This window comes from Lepus europaeus, chromosome 10, assembly GCF_033115175.1.
Source record: "Lepus europaeus isolate LE1 chromosome 10, mLepTim1.pri, whole genome shotgun sequence".
Taxonomy (NCBI): Eukaryota; Metazoa; Chordata; class Mammalia; order Lagomorpha; family Leporidae; genus Lepus; species Lepus europaeus.
The window spans coordinates 81,080,858-81,095,256 of record NC_084836.1 but is presented as its reverse complement, the minus strand read 5'-3'; the positions used below and the strand labels follow the sequence as shown (position 1 = coordinate 81,095,256).

The following is a 14,399-nucleotide window of genomic DNA, read 5'->3' as shown; positions in this document are numbered from 1 at the left end:
AAAGGGCACAGATCCCCAAGGACTACAGGACAGAGAGGAGATATTGGAAGATAAGCTCCTAAAAATATTTAGAGATAAGAAAACCGATAGAGGAGTTTGCAGTGGCTTAGTACAGCTGAGAAAGGTGAAACTCAGGTCTTTTTAGAGGAAAGACTGCTGGAAGTGCATGAATCCCCCCTCCCCGCCCCCAGCTGAGGACCTGGAGGTTCTGCAGGCCCTTTGTGGGGTAGGGGATGGGGCTGAAGCCAAGAGGCCTGGGTGACCATCTGACGTGGAGTGACCTGAACTCTGGATTCCCTGAACACTCCACTTAGCTTACCCACCAGGCTTCCTTGAGCTGAAACGACCAGCTGGTTACTCTGGAGAAATCAAGCAGGGGCAGCTCCAAGTTCAAGTGCAGCTTGCCCTCGTGTAGTGGAGAAGAGCAGAGAAGAGATGAGTCAGTGGGTCTACATTTCTATAGAGGAAACCCCGGGCCCTCCTCTAACCACATTTCTATGAACACCAGAAGCCAGGTCTTCTGTACGAGTTTCTTGTGGCTGCTTAAACAACCTGTGTCACTTAACAGCCAGAATCTATCACTGTATGGTTCTGTAGGTCGCAAGTCCAGCATGGCTCCTACTGTGCTAAGATCCAAGGGTAGGTGGGACTTATTCCTCCTGGAGGCTCTGGGGGGAGAATCCGTTCCCTTGCCTTTGCCAATTTCTAGAAGCCACTTGCGTTCCTTGGCCTAGGGCCATTCCTCCATCTTCAGAGCCAGCAGCTTAGACTCTTCTGTTGCTGTGACCCTGACCCTCCCGCCTCCACCTTGTAGGACCCTTCTGATGACACGTGACCACCTGGGTAGTCCAGGATCCCCTCCTCATCTCACGGTCCTTACCATGATGATGTCTACAAAGTCCCCGTGCCCTGTGAATCCTGGATCGTGAAGATTAAGACGTGCATATCTTTAGGGACTATCTTTCTCCCTACCACAGTTCTGCATTTAGGAGATTGGAGACTTTAATTCTCAAAGAAAAAAAAAAGGCCCAAGAAATGTCTTCTGGGTAGTCACATTGGAGACAGCCACCCTGATCATCCCACAGTACACTGGTTTACCTGGCGGCTGTTGGATTTCACCTCCTGAGCACTGCTATTTTTAGGAAGCTAGAAATGTGTTCCAGCCATATACAGGCCTGGACTGAGGACAAAGAAGACAAGGAAAACACCTGGAACTTAAGAAACAGGAGCTGTGAAACAGGGTAGATGGTGCCGCAGGATGGATTACAGGAGAAAGGGGGGAAATGAAGTTCTCAGATGCTCGATTGCTTGGATCATATTTGACCAACACTGGGCAAATCAGATACAGCATGTGAAAAAGGATCAGGAAACCAAAGGAATGAAAACAGAGTCCACAGCTGAGAACGTAGTCCTGCTGTGCCTCTTCACTGAGCAGCAGCGACCATCCCCACACATTCATAGCAGTGTAGATACCGACTTAGCCTTGGATCGTGATGTCATTATACTGGGGGATAGGGCGTGGGGAAGAGGTACTATAAGAAGGTTAAATCTGTTCACCCCATCAATATCCAATATATGGACTAAGAAAGAACATCCCAAGCATACCGTTCAGAAACACAGAGGTAAATGCCCTGGAAACGAGTGCTGTCCAGTAGGGGAGAGGGACTTGGAGGGACAAGGCACTGCTGATTTTTTCTGTAAGTTTTTAGTGCTAATATTTTTTTACTTTTTATGATATGCATGTATTTGACTTAGAAGGACTTCTGGAAGACTCTCAGGACAGATCCTTTTCCTCTGGCTTGTAACAGCCTCTTGGATGTCCCTAACATGAGATGGGACAGACGTTGTGCTAACTTTCCAGGTGGCAATGGCCACTTGGACCTTCCTGGGCTCCACCTCACCACCACACTTGTCCTGGGGCCAGGTTCGAAAATTGTCGTTATCTAAAAAATCACAATGAAAACAATTTGGGGGACAGAGGCATCTTGCTTATGAAGTTAATATCAGGGATGCCCCAAAAGTTCATGGAAAAATGAGTATTATGAAAAAAATGCATGGATTTTGAATTTTTTTTCACCAAAATAAACTCATTTTGATTCTGTTTTTCCATGAAGTTTTTGAAGGGACCTCATATCTATATAATATTACACGCTCGAGTCTCAAGCCAGTGATACAGTGAAAATATGCAGCCCATATCAAAGGCCAAATAAAAGCATTTGTTTTCAGACCTTTGCATGAGAACTTGTTTTAATCCCTTTATAAATTTGGGATCTCAAGGAGAACAGGTCCTGACAACCAGTCCTGGCTTGGGACGAGTTGTGTCAGTTAAATCGGTCATAGCTGTCCAGGGAACAGTGTAACCTAAGCCCACTGAGATGCAGGAAATGAGTAGGATCCCCGCTGATGCTTCCTCTCTTACGTTGCAGGACCTGGAAAACGTCAGTCAATTATCCACTATGGATGAGCAAACCCAGTACATGGTCAGTAGGAGCTCGGCATCCAGCTTGCTCCACGAGGAGCTCAGCTACTTCCGGCCCATCTACAGGGGCGCCCCTGCTGCCTTCTGTATCCAGTTGTTTTGTATCGATGAGAAACACGCAGCAAGGCAAGTGCTCGTCTTCGAGTGGTCTGTTACTGTAAGAGTTTCTTTCGGCATTGGGCGGTCCTACAGTTTGATTTTGTAGGGCCAGCCATTTGTAAGCCTGGCCCCACCCTCCAACTATCCCGGGGAATTTATGTTTTATTTATTTTGAAAACATTTATTTTAGTTATTTATTTTATTTTAGAATTTATGTTTTATTTATCTTGAAAACTTATTTATTTAGTGAGAGAGAGTACATGTGTGTGCTGCCGTCTGCTGATTTACTCTCCGATGCCTACAATGATAGGGGCTGGGCCAGGGCCAAAACCAGAAGCCAAGAACACCATCTAGGTCTCAGCTGGGTGGCAGGAACCCAATTACTGGGATCACTGCAGCTGCCTCCCAGGGTTTGCATTAGCAGGAGACTGGAGTCACCCAGAATTTTTAGGAAAACAACAACAACAACAACAAACACAGATTGCTGAATTCTCCTTAGAGATTCTAACTCATAAAATTTGGGTAAAACTCAAAGAAAGCTGCCCAAGTCTGGCTAACCTATCTAATAACCGAAGAGCTTGCAAACTATCACTTAGGTAAGCACATGTTACTCCTGTGCTCAACGCTGCATTTCTTGGAGACTTTGGATTTGAGTTGCTTGTCTGGAGTCATTTGGTTGCAAGTAATGGAAAATCCAACCTAGAGTGGCTTTGAAAAAAAAATTGTCTCCCCTAACTAAGGATGTGTCCACTGGAAGACTGATTTTAAATAAGGCTTGATCCAGACTTAGATAAACCAAATCAAGGACCACATCTCTCTCTCTGCCTCTTTGCCCCAGTTCTCTGCCCTTGGTCCCATTCTCAACCAGAACAGCTGACAGTGTCAATCAACTCTGCATCACATCAGCAAGGAGGACATTCTGGTCTGGCTTCAGCTTTCCAGCCAAGGTGCCACGAGGCCTGACTGGACTGTGTGCTCATCCCAAGTGTGACCAGGCTGTGCCACAGGAGGTGGGCTCAGTGCCTTGCCTGTACGCCATCCACAAGCTGGCCTGGTGCCACACCCACATGTGGGAGCTGAGAGTGGAGTAAGTGCTCCACCCAGCAACAGGCCTCTCAGGCACCCCACCTGCAGCCCCCCAGCACACTCACGCTGTGTTCCGTGCTTGCTGCCCCTGGAAGTCCCCATGTGGACCGCCGCCCTGATCGCTAAATCCCACATCTCCTTAGCCATACTCACCATGGAACAATCTAGAAGAAAGAAAATTGGCCCAGTTTGATAGACCAGAAGATTCTGGAGTATCTCTTACTTTTTTCTTTGATTTTTTTCCAGGTTTATTTTATTTATTATTTGAAAGGCAGAGTGACAGAGAAAAGGAGAGACAGAGAGAGAAAGAGATCTCCCATCTGCTGTTTCAATCCCCAAATGGCCACAATGACAAGGGTAGGGCTAGGCTGAAGCCAGGAGCCCAGACCTCCATCTTTGTCTCCCACATGTGTGACAAGGGCCCAAGTACTTGGGCCATCCTCCACTGCTTCCCCAGGTGCAGTGAGCTGGATTGGAAGCAGAGCAGCTGGGACTTGAACCAGTGCTCTGATATGGGATGCTGGTGTCACCCCCTGAAGTGTATTTCAGATAGCCAAGAACAATTCTGGACATTTCCTTTTTAGAAAATGTATTTAAGCCATTCTCAATTTCCCAGCCTCCCCAGGAGCCATGTATTACATTTATGTTTATCACTTTACGTTTTTGGTTTCTATGGAGATCTTGAAGCTTGGAAAGGGAAATCTTTATACTCTAATTATATTGTAGACATGCAGAAAGCCTGTAAAGTCCTCCTAGATGTGTTGTTTCACATGAGCTTTCCTGTTTGCATTTTGATATGATTGTGCTTATAATGTAGTTTTTATATTTCCAAAGAGAAATTTGATGACCCATTATAGTTTGCTTGTTGATACACATCTGCAGCTAGTCAGAAAGTTCATTACCTATGAAAGAGAAAAATGACCAGGGTAACCAAGAATATGAGGCTACTTAAAGTAGTTTGTGCAAAGTGCAATTAAAAGGTTGGTTTATTTTGAATCACAAAAAATTTGAAACATGTGCATTTTTTAATAATATGCAATTTTCCATAAGCTTTTGAAGACCCCCCTCAAATGCATGCATTTTAAAGTTTTTACATTAAACTAAACTTACTTTTAATTCCATTTTCCTTGGAATTTTGGAGATACCCCATATAACCACATCTCCCCCTCAGCATTTCCAAAAAGAAAGGGAAGGATCATGTCCACATGATTTTTCCTTCCTTCCTTCCTTCCTTCCTTCCTTCCTTCCTTCCTTCCTTCCTTTTTTAAAAGATTTATTTATTTGAAAGGCAGATTTACAGAGAGGCAGAGGTAGAAAGAGAGAGAGAGGTCTTCCATCTGCTGGTTCACTCTCCAAATGGCCTCAATGGCCAGAGCTGGGCAAATCCGAAGCCAGGAGTCAGGAGCTTCTTCTGGGTCTCCCATGCATGTGCGGGGGCCCAAGGACTTGGGCCACCTTCTACTGCTTTCCCAGGCCATAGCAGAGAGTTGGATGGGAAGTAGAGCAGCTGGGACTCGAACCGGTGTCCATATGGGATGCCCTTACTGCAGGCAGTGGCTTTACCTGCTACGCCACAGTGCCAGTCCCCACATGATCTTTCATATTGGCTTTTTTTTTTTTAATTATTTGAGAGCCACACACACACACACACACACAGCACCCCAACCTGCCAGTTCATTCCCTAAGTTCCTGAAATAGGAACAGGGACAGGCTGAATCCAGCAACCAAGAACTTAATCCAGGTCTCCAACATGAATGGCAGGGACCCAACCACCTGCTCAGTCACCTGCTGCTTCCTGTGATGCACATTGATAGGAAGCCGGGATCAAGAAGTCCATTGTTTTAACCTCTAGGCTAAATGCTTCCTCCCATATTGGCTTCTGGCTTTTTGAATGTTCAGGGATTATTAATGGCTATGATAGTGCTTTCAGTTCTGAAAAATACGGTATTGTTGCCATAGGAAGTTTATGACTTATGCAACTGATTAATGTTCAGCTCGATACAAATGCTGACTAGTGGCTGGCTGATCACTGCCCAGGGGGGACAGAGCCGTCAGTGTTTAAAAATACCCACCACTGCTGCATTCGTTTTCAGAACAGTGACAATGTTTACTGTCTTGTTTGCAGGTCACTGGATTTTATGAATTTCGTTTTCAGCCTTTTTCCTGTAAGTACATGAATTTTGAGTAACATAATTGGTTTGTAGGCTAGAGAAGTTACAGAAAAGTAAAATGCCATATTAATCATGCAGACATTTACAATGCTGTGAATGCCGAGGTTTGCGCTGCTCCCGGCTTCTGAGAATAAAATCAAATGGTATGGCACAGACTCTTAAAAACAGGAAATCCAATTGTTTTGAATAATGCTTCTGTTCGCTGTTTTTTCTTTCAATTCGTAATTTCTTTCAGCAATAACATTACAAGTTTTTTTTTTTTTTTTCAAGAATCAAATCATTCATAGTAGCTTAGGAAAGTGTCAGAAATTGCACTAAAGTGAATCAAGTTGTTGTGTTACGTTATAGTTTACTTCAGCTCCTAGTATTCTGGAATGATCATATGCGGATTGTTTTGAAGGGTAGGGAAGTAGGCCCTTGGGATTGATGTTCAGGTTGGCTTTTTTCTCCCTACTAGTTCCTTGAGCCTGACTCAGTGCCCAGCATGAAGCAGGGACTCAACCCAGGTCGCCGAGCCAACATCTAACTGTATTTCAGGGTAGTTGGGTGCCTTCCTCCATTTCTGTTTCATTGTTGCCAAAGGATGGAGATTCCAACCAACCTCCTATCCTTTCACTGAAGGGCAAAACATGGAGAAGAAGGACAATGAGGGACAATATGCATTCTTATAGATCCTTTCCATGACTGGCCTATTGGCTAAGCCAACAAACTGTGCATCTTCAGCTGGCTCATTTCAAGCTTTATTTTCACTGATTCTCTCTATACCAAGGCAAAACCAAATACGGTTTAGTTATCTTGTTTAAATACCATGTGATCTTAGGTTTTATTTCTTCATTTTTAGACGTACTCTTTTAATATTGCAATAAGGCAACAAATCCTCCATCATAACTTTTTGTACCAGCTTTAAGGCATTTTTTTTTTTTGAAGCTTGTAAAGCAATATAGATTACCCTGAATGTGGGCTTCACAAAGGCAGTTTCCCTCAGATACCTCAAAGAAACCTAAGTTTAATTCATTCCTGTTTTAAAGTCCCCTTGGAGATATATTTCATCATTTTAAAAAGCAGTGCTGACTTTTACACAGGTGAAAGACCTGTTTACAAAATTTTCATTGTACTCGATTTGGGGGCACGGGGAGACAGGAACAAAATACCTGCATTACTTCATCCTTAATCCTTCAAATCCAAGCTGAAGCAACTCATTATAGTTCGCCTCCGTCTCCCAGAGGTTGGAGGCTTGGCACCCAGTCCTTGTTGTCAGCTTGAATGTCTCAGCAAGTCGACTCTCCGGGTCCCCAGAAGGAACTATGTTATTTTGCTAGAAAGAGGGAAGATAAAGTCAAACAATGATTCGCTCCTTTGGGTTGCACAGATGTCCCCAGGGTTTTGGATTAGCACAAGTAATGCCTTTACAGGGTTCAGAGGGAGGCGAGATCCCAAAGGGACAAATTAACGCTGGGAAGAGCAGGCCGCTTCTGCGGGGACCTGGCAGAGGATCAAGAAGACTTGTGAGGAGCCCAGACAGCCTAGAGCAGCAGCGGCCACATCCTCAGATGGGAGCACATCAGTAATTCTGCGTGTTCCGTCCACCACGGGAACAAGCAGGAAGGCGGAACCGAGGAAATGCATGTTAATGATGCCTCCAACTCAGTGTGTCCTGGGCTTAATCATTTCAATGTGTATTCGAAATGAGAAAGTATTAATAGGCGATCTTGTGTTGTTTTTCTCATACACTAAGTCTTTGGAACTCAGTGTGTGTTTTATTTATTTATTTATTTATTTGACAGGCAGAGTGGACAGAGAGAGAGAGACAGAGAGAAAGGTCTTCCTTTGCCGTTGGTTCACCCTCCAATGGCCACTGCAGCTGGCGCGCTGTGGCTGGCGCACCGCGCAGATCCAAAGCCAGGAGCCAGGTGCTTCTCCTGGTCTCCCATGCGGGTGCAGGGCCCAAGGACCTGGGCCATCCTCCTCTGCACTCCCGGGCCACAGCAGAGCTGGACTGGAAGAGGGGCAACCGGGACAGAATCCGGTGCCCCTACTGGGACTAGAACCTAGTGTGCCGGCGCCGCAGGCGGAGGATTAGCCTAGTGAGCCGCGGCGCCAGCCCAGTGTGTGTTTTAGACGTACTGCTCATCTCAGTACAGATATTAAATTTCAGAAATGTTTGACCTGTATTTAGATTTCATAAAATGTATAGCTGAGTAAGTCGCTTTCTGATGCCTAAGCTGGATAAGTAGATTCACACAGCTCAAACACGCATACAGTTCCCCCCCCCCTTTTTTTTTAAAGGATTTATTTATTTATTTGAGAGAGTTACAGACAGAGAGAGGGAGAGACAGAAAGAGGCAGGACTTGCATCTGCTGGTTCACTCACCAAATGGCTGCAATGACCAGGCTGGGCCAAGCCAATGCCAGGAGCCAGGAGCTTCTTCCAGGTTCCTCACGTGGGTGCAGGGGCCTGAGCACTTGGGTCATCTCCCATTGCTTTCCCAGGAACATTAGCAGGGAGCTGGATCGGAAGTGGAGCAGCTAGGACTTGAACCCGTGCCCATATGGGATGCTTGCACTGGCAGAGGTTTAACCTATAGCACCGGTTCCAACACATACAGATTCTCCAGCAACAGAATGATCAGTGTTTAAATTTAAATGAATGCAAGTGAAGCAAAATTTAAAATTCAGTTTCTCAGTCACATGAGCCTTAGTCCAGATGCTCAGTGGCCCGGTGTGGCCACTGGCTACCCCGAGGGATGATATGAGTCTAGCAGGTGAGCAGCACCTGTCAGGACCTGTGGATCCTTCTGTATCTGTTGACCTGGAGTCAAATCTGTCCTTGATCTGTTAGCTCAAGTGGGATCCTCTCATGCTAAAACGCACATACACATCCATCTACATACAGGGTTTTAGAGCCAGCCAAGTCCTGGAGTGCCACCCTCTCATTTTTCGGGGTTGGGACTGTGGCTAGTGTAAGGTGACTGAGTAAGCCCAGGGCCTTGGACAGGATGCTGGGCTGTCTCCCTTCCTTGGTGCTGCAAGTGAATTCGCAAGTGAGAATGGTCTTCGTTTAAAAATCTCCTGCAAAAGAGCTGTGCCAGTTCGTAAGGGTCATCTGTTCAGATTTCCGTTAGAGATGTTCACCATACCCTTGCAGCTGCTTATCTCCTTGAATGTTATTTATCTCCAACTTATAGGAAAGTTTAATTTGAGTAGCCTCCCCTTAATCCATGCGTGGCGTGCTGCTCCCGTTTCCCCTAGTGCATTATGGCAGGAGTTGGTGTATCGCCCAATGACACAATTTTTTTGTGTGTGTCTGGTTTTTGGATCACATTAGGACAAGAACTTCTGCATCATTTCTCTGCCCCATCTCACCCCCGAGTTTAACCTCATCCAGAACTTCGTGAAGATTGTGCCCTTCAACAACTGCACCCTCCAGCAGGACCTCTATGTCTTCAGTCGGGCTGGACTGCTCAAGTAAGTAGACACGGCTTTGGCCAAACAGCGATCCAGGCAATCAAAAAGGGGACCAGAACAGGAGCTCTCTCCTATTTGAATTGAATGGTTTATTTAAACTAATTGTCTTCCCGTAGCAGAGAGCTTGACTAATACATTTAGGGAAAGAGTAGGATGGAGAAGAAACTTATCTTGTCTCATGTGAAGATATAGCATAGCTCCAGAATGTTCTAAAACGGTTCCTTGTTGACAGATTGTATAGGCAGAACAGTGCAGCACAAGAGACCCAAGCCAGTAGGAGTTTTGTGCGCAAATGTGTGTGAGGGTGTGTGTATACATACATTATAACAAAGTGTGTGTCACAATTGAAGGAAAAGGGGGGATTACTCGATCAATGATGGCACAAAATCAAGACAGAAACTTTTTTTAGAAAACGTTTATTTAATAAATATAAATTTCGAAAGTACAACTTTTGGATTATAGCAGTTCTTACCCCCGTAACCACCCTCCCACCCACAAACCATCCCATCTCCTACTCCCTCTCCCATACCATTCTTCATTAAGATTCATTTTTAATTATCTTTATATGCAGAATATCAACTCTATACTAAGTAAAGATTTCAACAGTTTGCACCCACATAGATACACAAAGTATAAAGTACTGTTTGAATACTAGTTTTACCGTTAATTCGCATAGTACAACACATTAAGGACAGAGATCCTACATGGGGAGCAGGTGCACAGTGACTCCTGTTGTTGATTTAACAACTGACACTCTTATTTATGACATCAGTAATCACCTGAGGCTCTTGTCATAAGTTGCCAAGGCTTTGGAAGTCTCTTCAGTTCGCAAACACTGACCTTATTTAAGGGCCATAATCAAAGTGGAAATTCTCTCCTCCCTTCAGAGAAAGGTACCTCCTTCTTTGATGGCCTGTGAAGACAGAAACCTTTTAAATGCTCTACAGTGAAATAGATTCCTAGGTGATTAAAGAGGCAAATGCGAATATGGACAACACAAAAACTTAGAAACTATGTCCACAGTGCTGGGTTCTGTGCCGTGTCCTGGGAGCAGAATGGTGAACAGCATTTTTGAGGCTTATGAACCCACACATACATCTAAAGCTGCAGCTGTGATGGGAAGAGCCAGCGACAGGTGTGTGGCACTCTGAGTCGGTGCCATTGGAAGGTTCGGCACAGTCAGAGGAAGCTCTCCTGAGGAAGAGGTACTGAGCACTCCATGAGGATTGTGAGTGGAGGTTGGCCTTTATAGTCTCCTGAAATGTTTCTAAAACATGGAAGAAAAAAACAGATTTTTCTTACTATCTGAAGTTTGTTGAACCACCTTCATTTAATTAAAATGCAACTGAGTAACAAGGATATTTTTAATAAATATGGCAGACAAAAGATTGGTATATTTAATATATCAAGAGTTTTAAGAAATCACTTAATGCCCACACAGAAAAAAAAAAAAAAAACCTAGCAAAAGGCATAGCCAAACTGCACGTGGAGAAAAACAAAAAATCAAGAGATATTTTAAAATCTTCATCACTAATCAGGAAAAGAAACTAAAGCAGCAGTGAGACATTGCTTTTGGGCAATTGGCAAGAATTAAAATGTAGAAATGTTCAGTTCCCATGTGTTGGTCAGAATGTAAATGGACCTGAAATTTCAAAGGGCAGTTTGGTAAGAATACTAAAATAGTTTATACCCTTTGACCTTTAATGCCACTCCTAGAAATGTACTCTAAGAAATAAATCAGAGTACAAACAAAAATTAGTGTGAGTTCTAAAACATCTCTAAAACATACTCTAACTGTCCAATAGTAAGAGAAGCATTAAATAGTTCATGGCACCTATGTATAAAGTCTGTGCCTGTGTTTCTAACTCACTTGGAGAAAATATAATGACCAAAAAATGTTTAAAACATATGTGTAGGGGCCGGTGCTGTGATGTGGCAGGTAAAGCTGCTGCCTGCAGTACTAGCATCCCATATGGGCACCAGTTTGGTCCCTGCTGCTCCACTTCTGACCCAGCTCTCTGCTATGGCCTGGGAAAACAGTGGAAGATGGTCCAAGGCCTTAGGCCACTGCACCCACGTGGGAGACCTGGAAGAAGCTCCTGGCTCCTGGATTCAGATGGCCATTGTGGCCATCTGGGGAGTGAACCAGCAGATGAAAGACCTCTCTCTCTGTCTCTGCTTCTGCCTCTCTGTAAGTCTGCCTTTCAAATTAAAAAAAAAAAAGTAAATGTAGGCTAAAAAAAAAATCCATGTATAAAGTAGTATTTGAAAATGACCTGCATTTTGGCCGGCGCCGTGGCTCAACAGGCTAATCCTCCGCCTTGCGGCGCTGGCACACCGGGTTCTAGTCCCAGTATGGGCACCGGATTCTGTCCCGGTTGCCCCTCTTCCAGGCCAGCTCTCTGCTGTGGCCCGGGAAGGCAGTGGAGGATGGCCCAAGTGCTTGGGCCCTGCCCGCATGGGAGACCAGGAGAAGCACCTGGTTCCTGGCTTCGGATCAGCGCAATGCACCAGCCGCAGCATCCATTGGAGGGTGAACCAATGGCAAAAAGGAAGACCTTTCTCTTTGTCTCTCTCTCTCTCACTATTCACTCACATTGGCAAACACCTGCTGGGTTGCAGGCTAACACCCCCACAGCACTGCTGTGGAGAGAGCACTGGTTAATGCTGAACGTTCCTCTTTCCCAGAGGCCCCTGCAGCTCTGCCTCGTTCATCCAGTGAAACACCCAACATTGACTGTGTGTTGTGTGCCAGCCTTACTCCAAGTGCTAGGGAAAGGGACCCAGGCTGACCAAAATCCTTGCCCTCTTGGGACCTGAGCTGTAGTTGGAGTAGGAAGATGGTACACGAAGGAAGGAGGTGACATGCATGGCATGTGACTGAGGAGGGTGGTTGTGAAGAGTGCAGAGGGCAAGGGGATAAGCAGTGCCGGCCTGGACAGGGAGGTTGCCATTTTTCCCAGGGTGCTCCGAAGAGGTGGCCTTGAGCACTGACCCGAAGGAGGTATAAGAGGAGCCAGGTGGGCACACGTGGTCCTCAACACCTATTGTTTGTACCCTGTAATTTAAAAATACATCATGTTCTTCCATTTTTTGCTTCACTTCTCTTGATGTCTGGGATGGATTATTTCCCCGCTCTTAAGTTTGGTTACTTTAAATTTCATGACCTCATGTCTGGTCTCCTGTCTAATTTCATTCTTCTTCCCCTGGGAAATTATATTTGTGTCTGTCATTCACCCTCAGGCCATGCCGGTGAGCACCGGGACAAATAATTCATTCAGTTTAGTGATGGCCACCTCTTCTGTCAACAGATCCCACACCCAAGCGCCCCTTGCTTGCTCCAGTGACCACTCGGTCCTCGAGATGAGAATATTTCCAGATGTTTATGTTAGCCTTGAAATATGGATAAATTCAGTGCTGCCTTTTTTTTTTTTTTTTGACAGGCAGAGTGGACAGTGAGAGAGAGAGACAGAGAGAAAGGTCTTCCTTTGCCATTGGTTCACCCTCCAATGGCCACTGCGGCTGGCGCACCGTGCTGATCCGAAGCCAGGAGCCAAATGCTTCTCCTGGTCTCCCATGGGGTGCAGGGCCCAAGGACTTGGGCCATCTTCCACTGCACTCCCAGGTCACAGCAGAGAGCTGGCCTGGAAGAGGGGCAACCGGGACAGAATCCGGCACCCCGACCGGGACTAGAACCTGGTGTGCCGGCACCGCAGGTAGAGGATTAGTCTATTGAGCCGCAGCGCCGGCTGAACTGCCTTCTTTTTTTAAACACGTTTACTTCAAAGAGTGATCTATAGGATGTTGCCAGACTTCGTGCCATGCTAGTATGTGGGGTAAGGAAATCCTTTTTCCTTTCCCCTGCGTGCCCATTTTGAAGCTTCCTGCTGGCCTCCTCTGTGTTATTCACTGGTGAAGCTCCCATGTGAGTGACCTGGCCACTCATTCCATCTCACCGTCCTTCCAAGCCATGCTTTTCTGAAACCTGACGTTTTTAATTTTGGGGGAGTATATTCCAACTAATTGTTCATCCAACTAATACTCTTTGTGCTATAAATTGTTTTCTATCGTTTAATACTTCTGAGTTAAACCACACAGCCAGTTGTCATCTTAGCTCAGCAAATTAGAATGCCCCAGAGTAGTCAGTTTGATTTGCTTCTCTGTGACTGGCCCACTTACTCCTCGCTGCCGTGTTGTGGAATGTGTGTCTCTTAACACCTCTTGCAGGCCGGTGTTGTTATGTAGAATGTTCTAGTGGTCATCTGCTTTCAGGCAGATTCCTTGAATAGAACCCAGCAGACTTCACTTTTTAGTTTGTGGGTTTTGCTCTTTTGCGTTGTTTGTTTGTTTAAGGTGAAACAAGGACACTATGGTTGCTTTGTGAGCCTGTTATATAGATCACTCCTTTGGATTTCAGCCAGCTCAGGTTGCTTTTTTTTTTTTTCTTCCTGTCATTTTGTTCTCATTCATTGGTATCAAACTTTGCCCTATTTTCTGCAAGGCAGAGTGACCATACCACACACATAAACTTGTAGGTGTCTGACACAGTTCATTCATTCATCCTGGAGTGGAAAAGTGAAGTGTCAAACAGTTGTGCCAAATGCCTGCCCTAGGAAGCTTGTACTTGAATCCACCCATTTAGCCACCGTCTAAACGGTGCAGAGTCCTTCCAAATCTGAAGTCCGATTTGTAAACATCCAAGTGAACTTGGTTTCTGGGTTACTTATTTATTAGATGTAAACTTAATTTTGCAGTAGGTCTTGGTATCATTTTATAGAGCCTCAATGAATATTCCCGATCTTTATGGTTTAATGAGACTAGGCTAAAAACAGAGCCAGCCGCTCACAAGTTCAATGGTGAACACCATCTCCTTTTGATGTATATACTTGTTCTATGATGAACACCATCTCCATTTGATGTAAGTACTTAAGCATGCCACCATGTACATCTCCCACTTTTTGCAGAAGCTTCTCTCAGTTGCTCTGTAAAAACAAGTAGGACACATACCTGTTGCTGTGTTTATGTTTCCATTTTTTTTTGGCCATAGCCACCACTCCCCACCCCCACATCATCTCATTCCAGTTAAAGCCAAACAGGCT

General features: G+C 45.1%; 1 protein-coding gene across 1 annotated transcript in view; it reads left to right on the top strand.

The window, feature by feature from the left end:
• Nucleotides 1–14,399, top strand: part of CFAP61 (cilia and flagella associated protein 61) — a 254,395-nt gene that overhangs the window by 65,043 nt on the left and 174,953 nt on the right. The window contains exons 11-13 of the mRNA XM_062203798.1: nucleotides 2,427–2,605; nucleotides 5,790–5,829; nucleotides 9,161–9,300. Of these exons, the coding sequence (XP_062059782.1) occupies nucleotides 2,427–2,605; nucleotides 5,790–5,829; nucleotides 9,161–9,300 (359 nt within the window). The remainder of the gene's footprint in view (nucleotides 1–2,426; nucleotides 2,606–5,789; nucleotides 5,830–9,160; nucleotides 9,301–14,399) is intronic.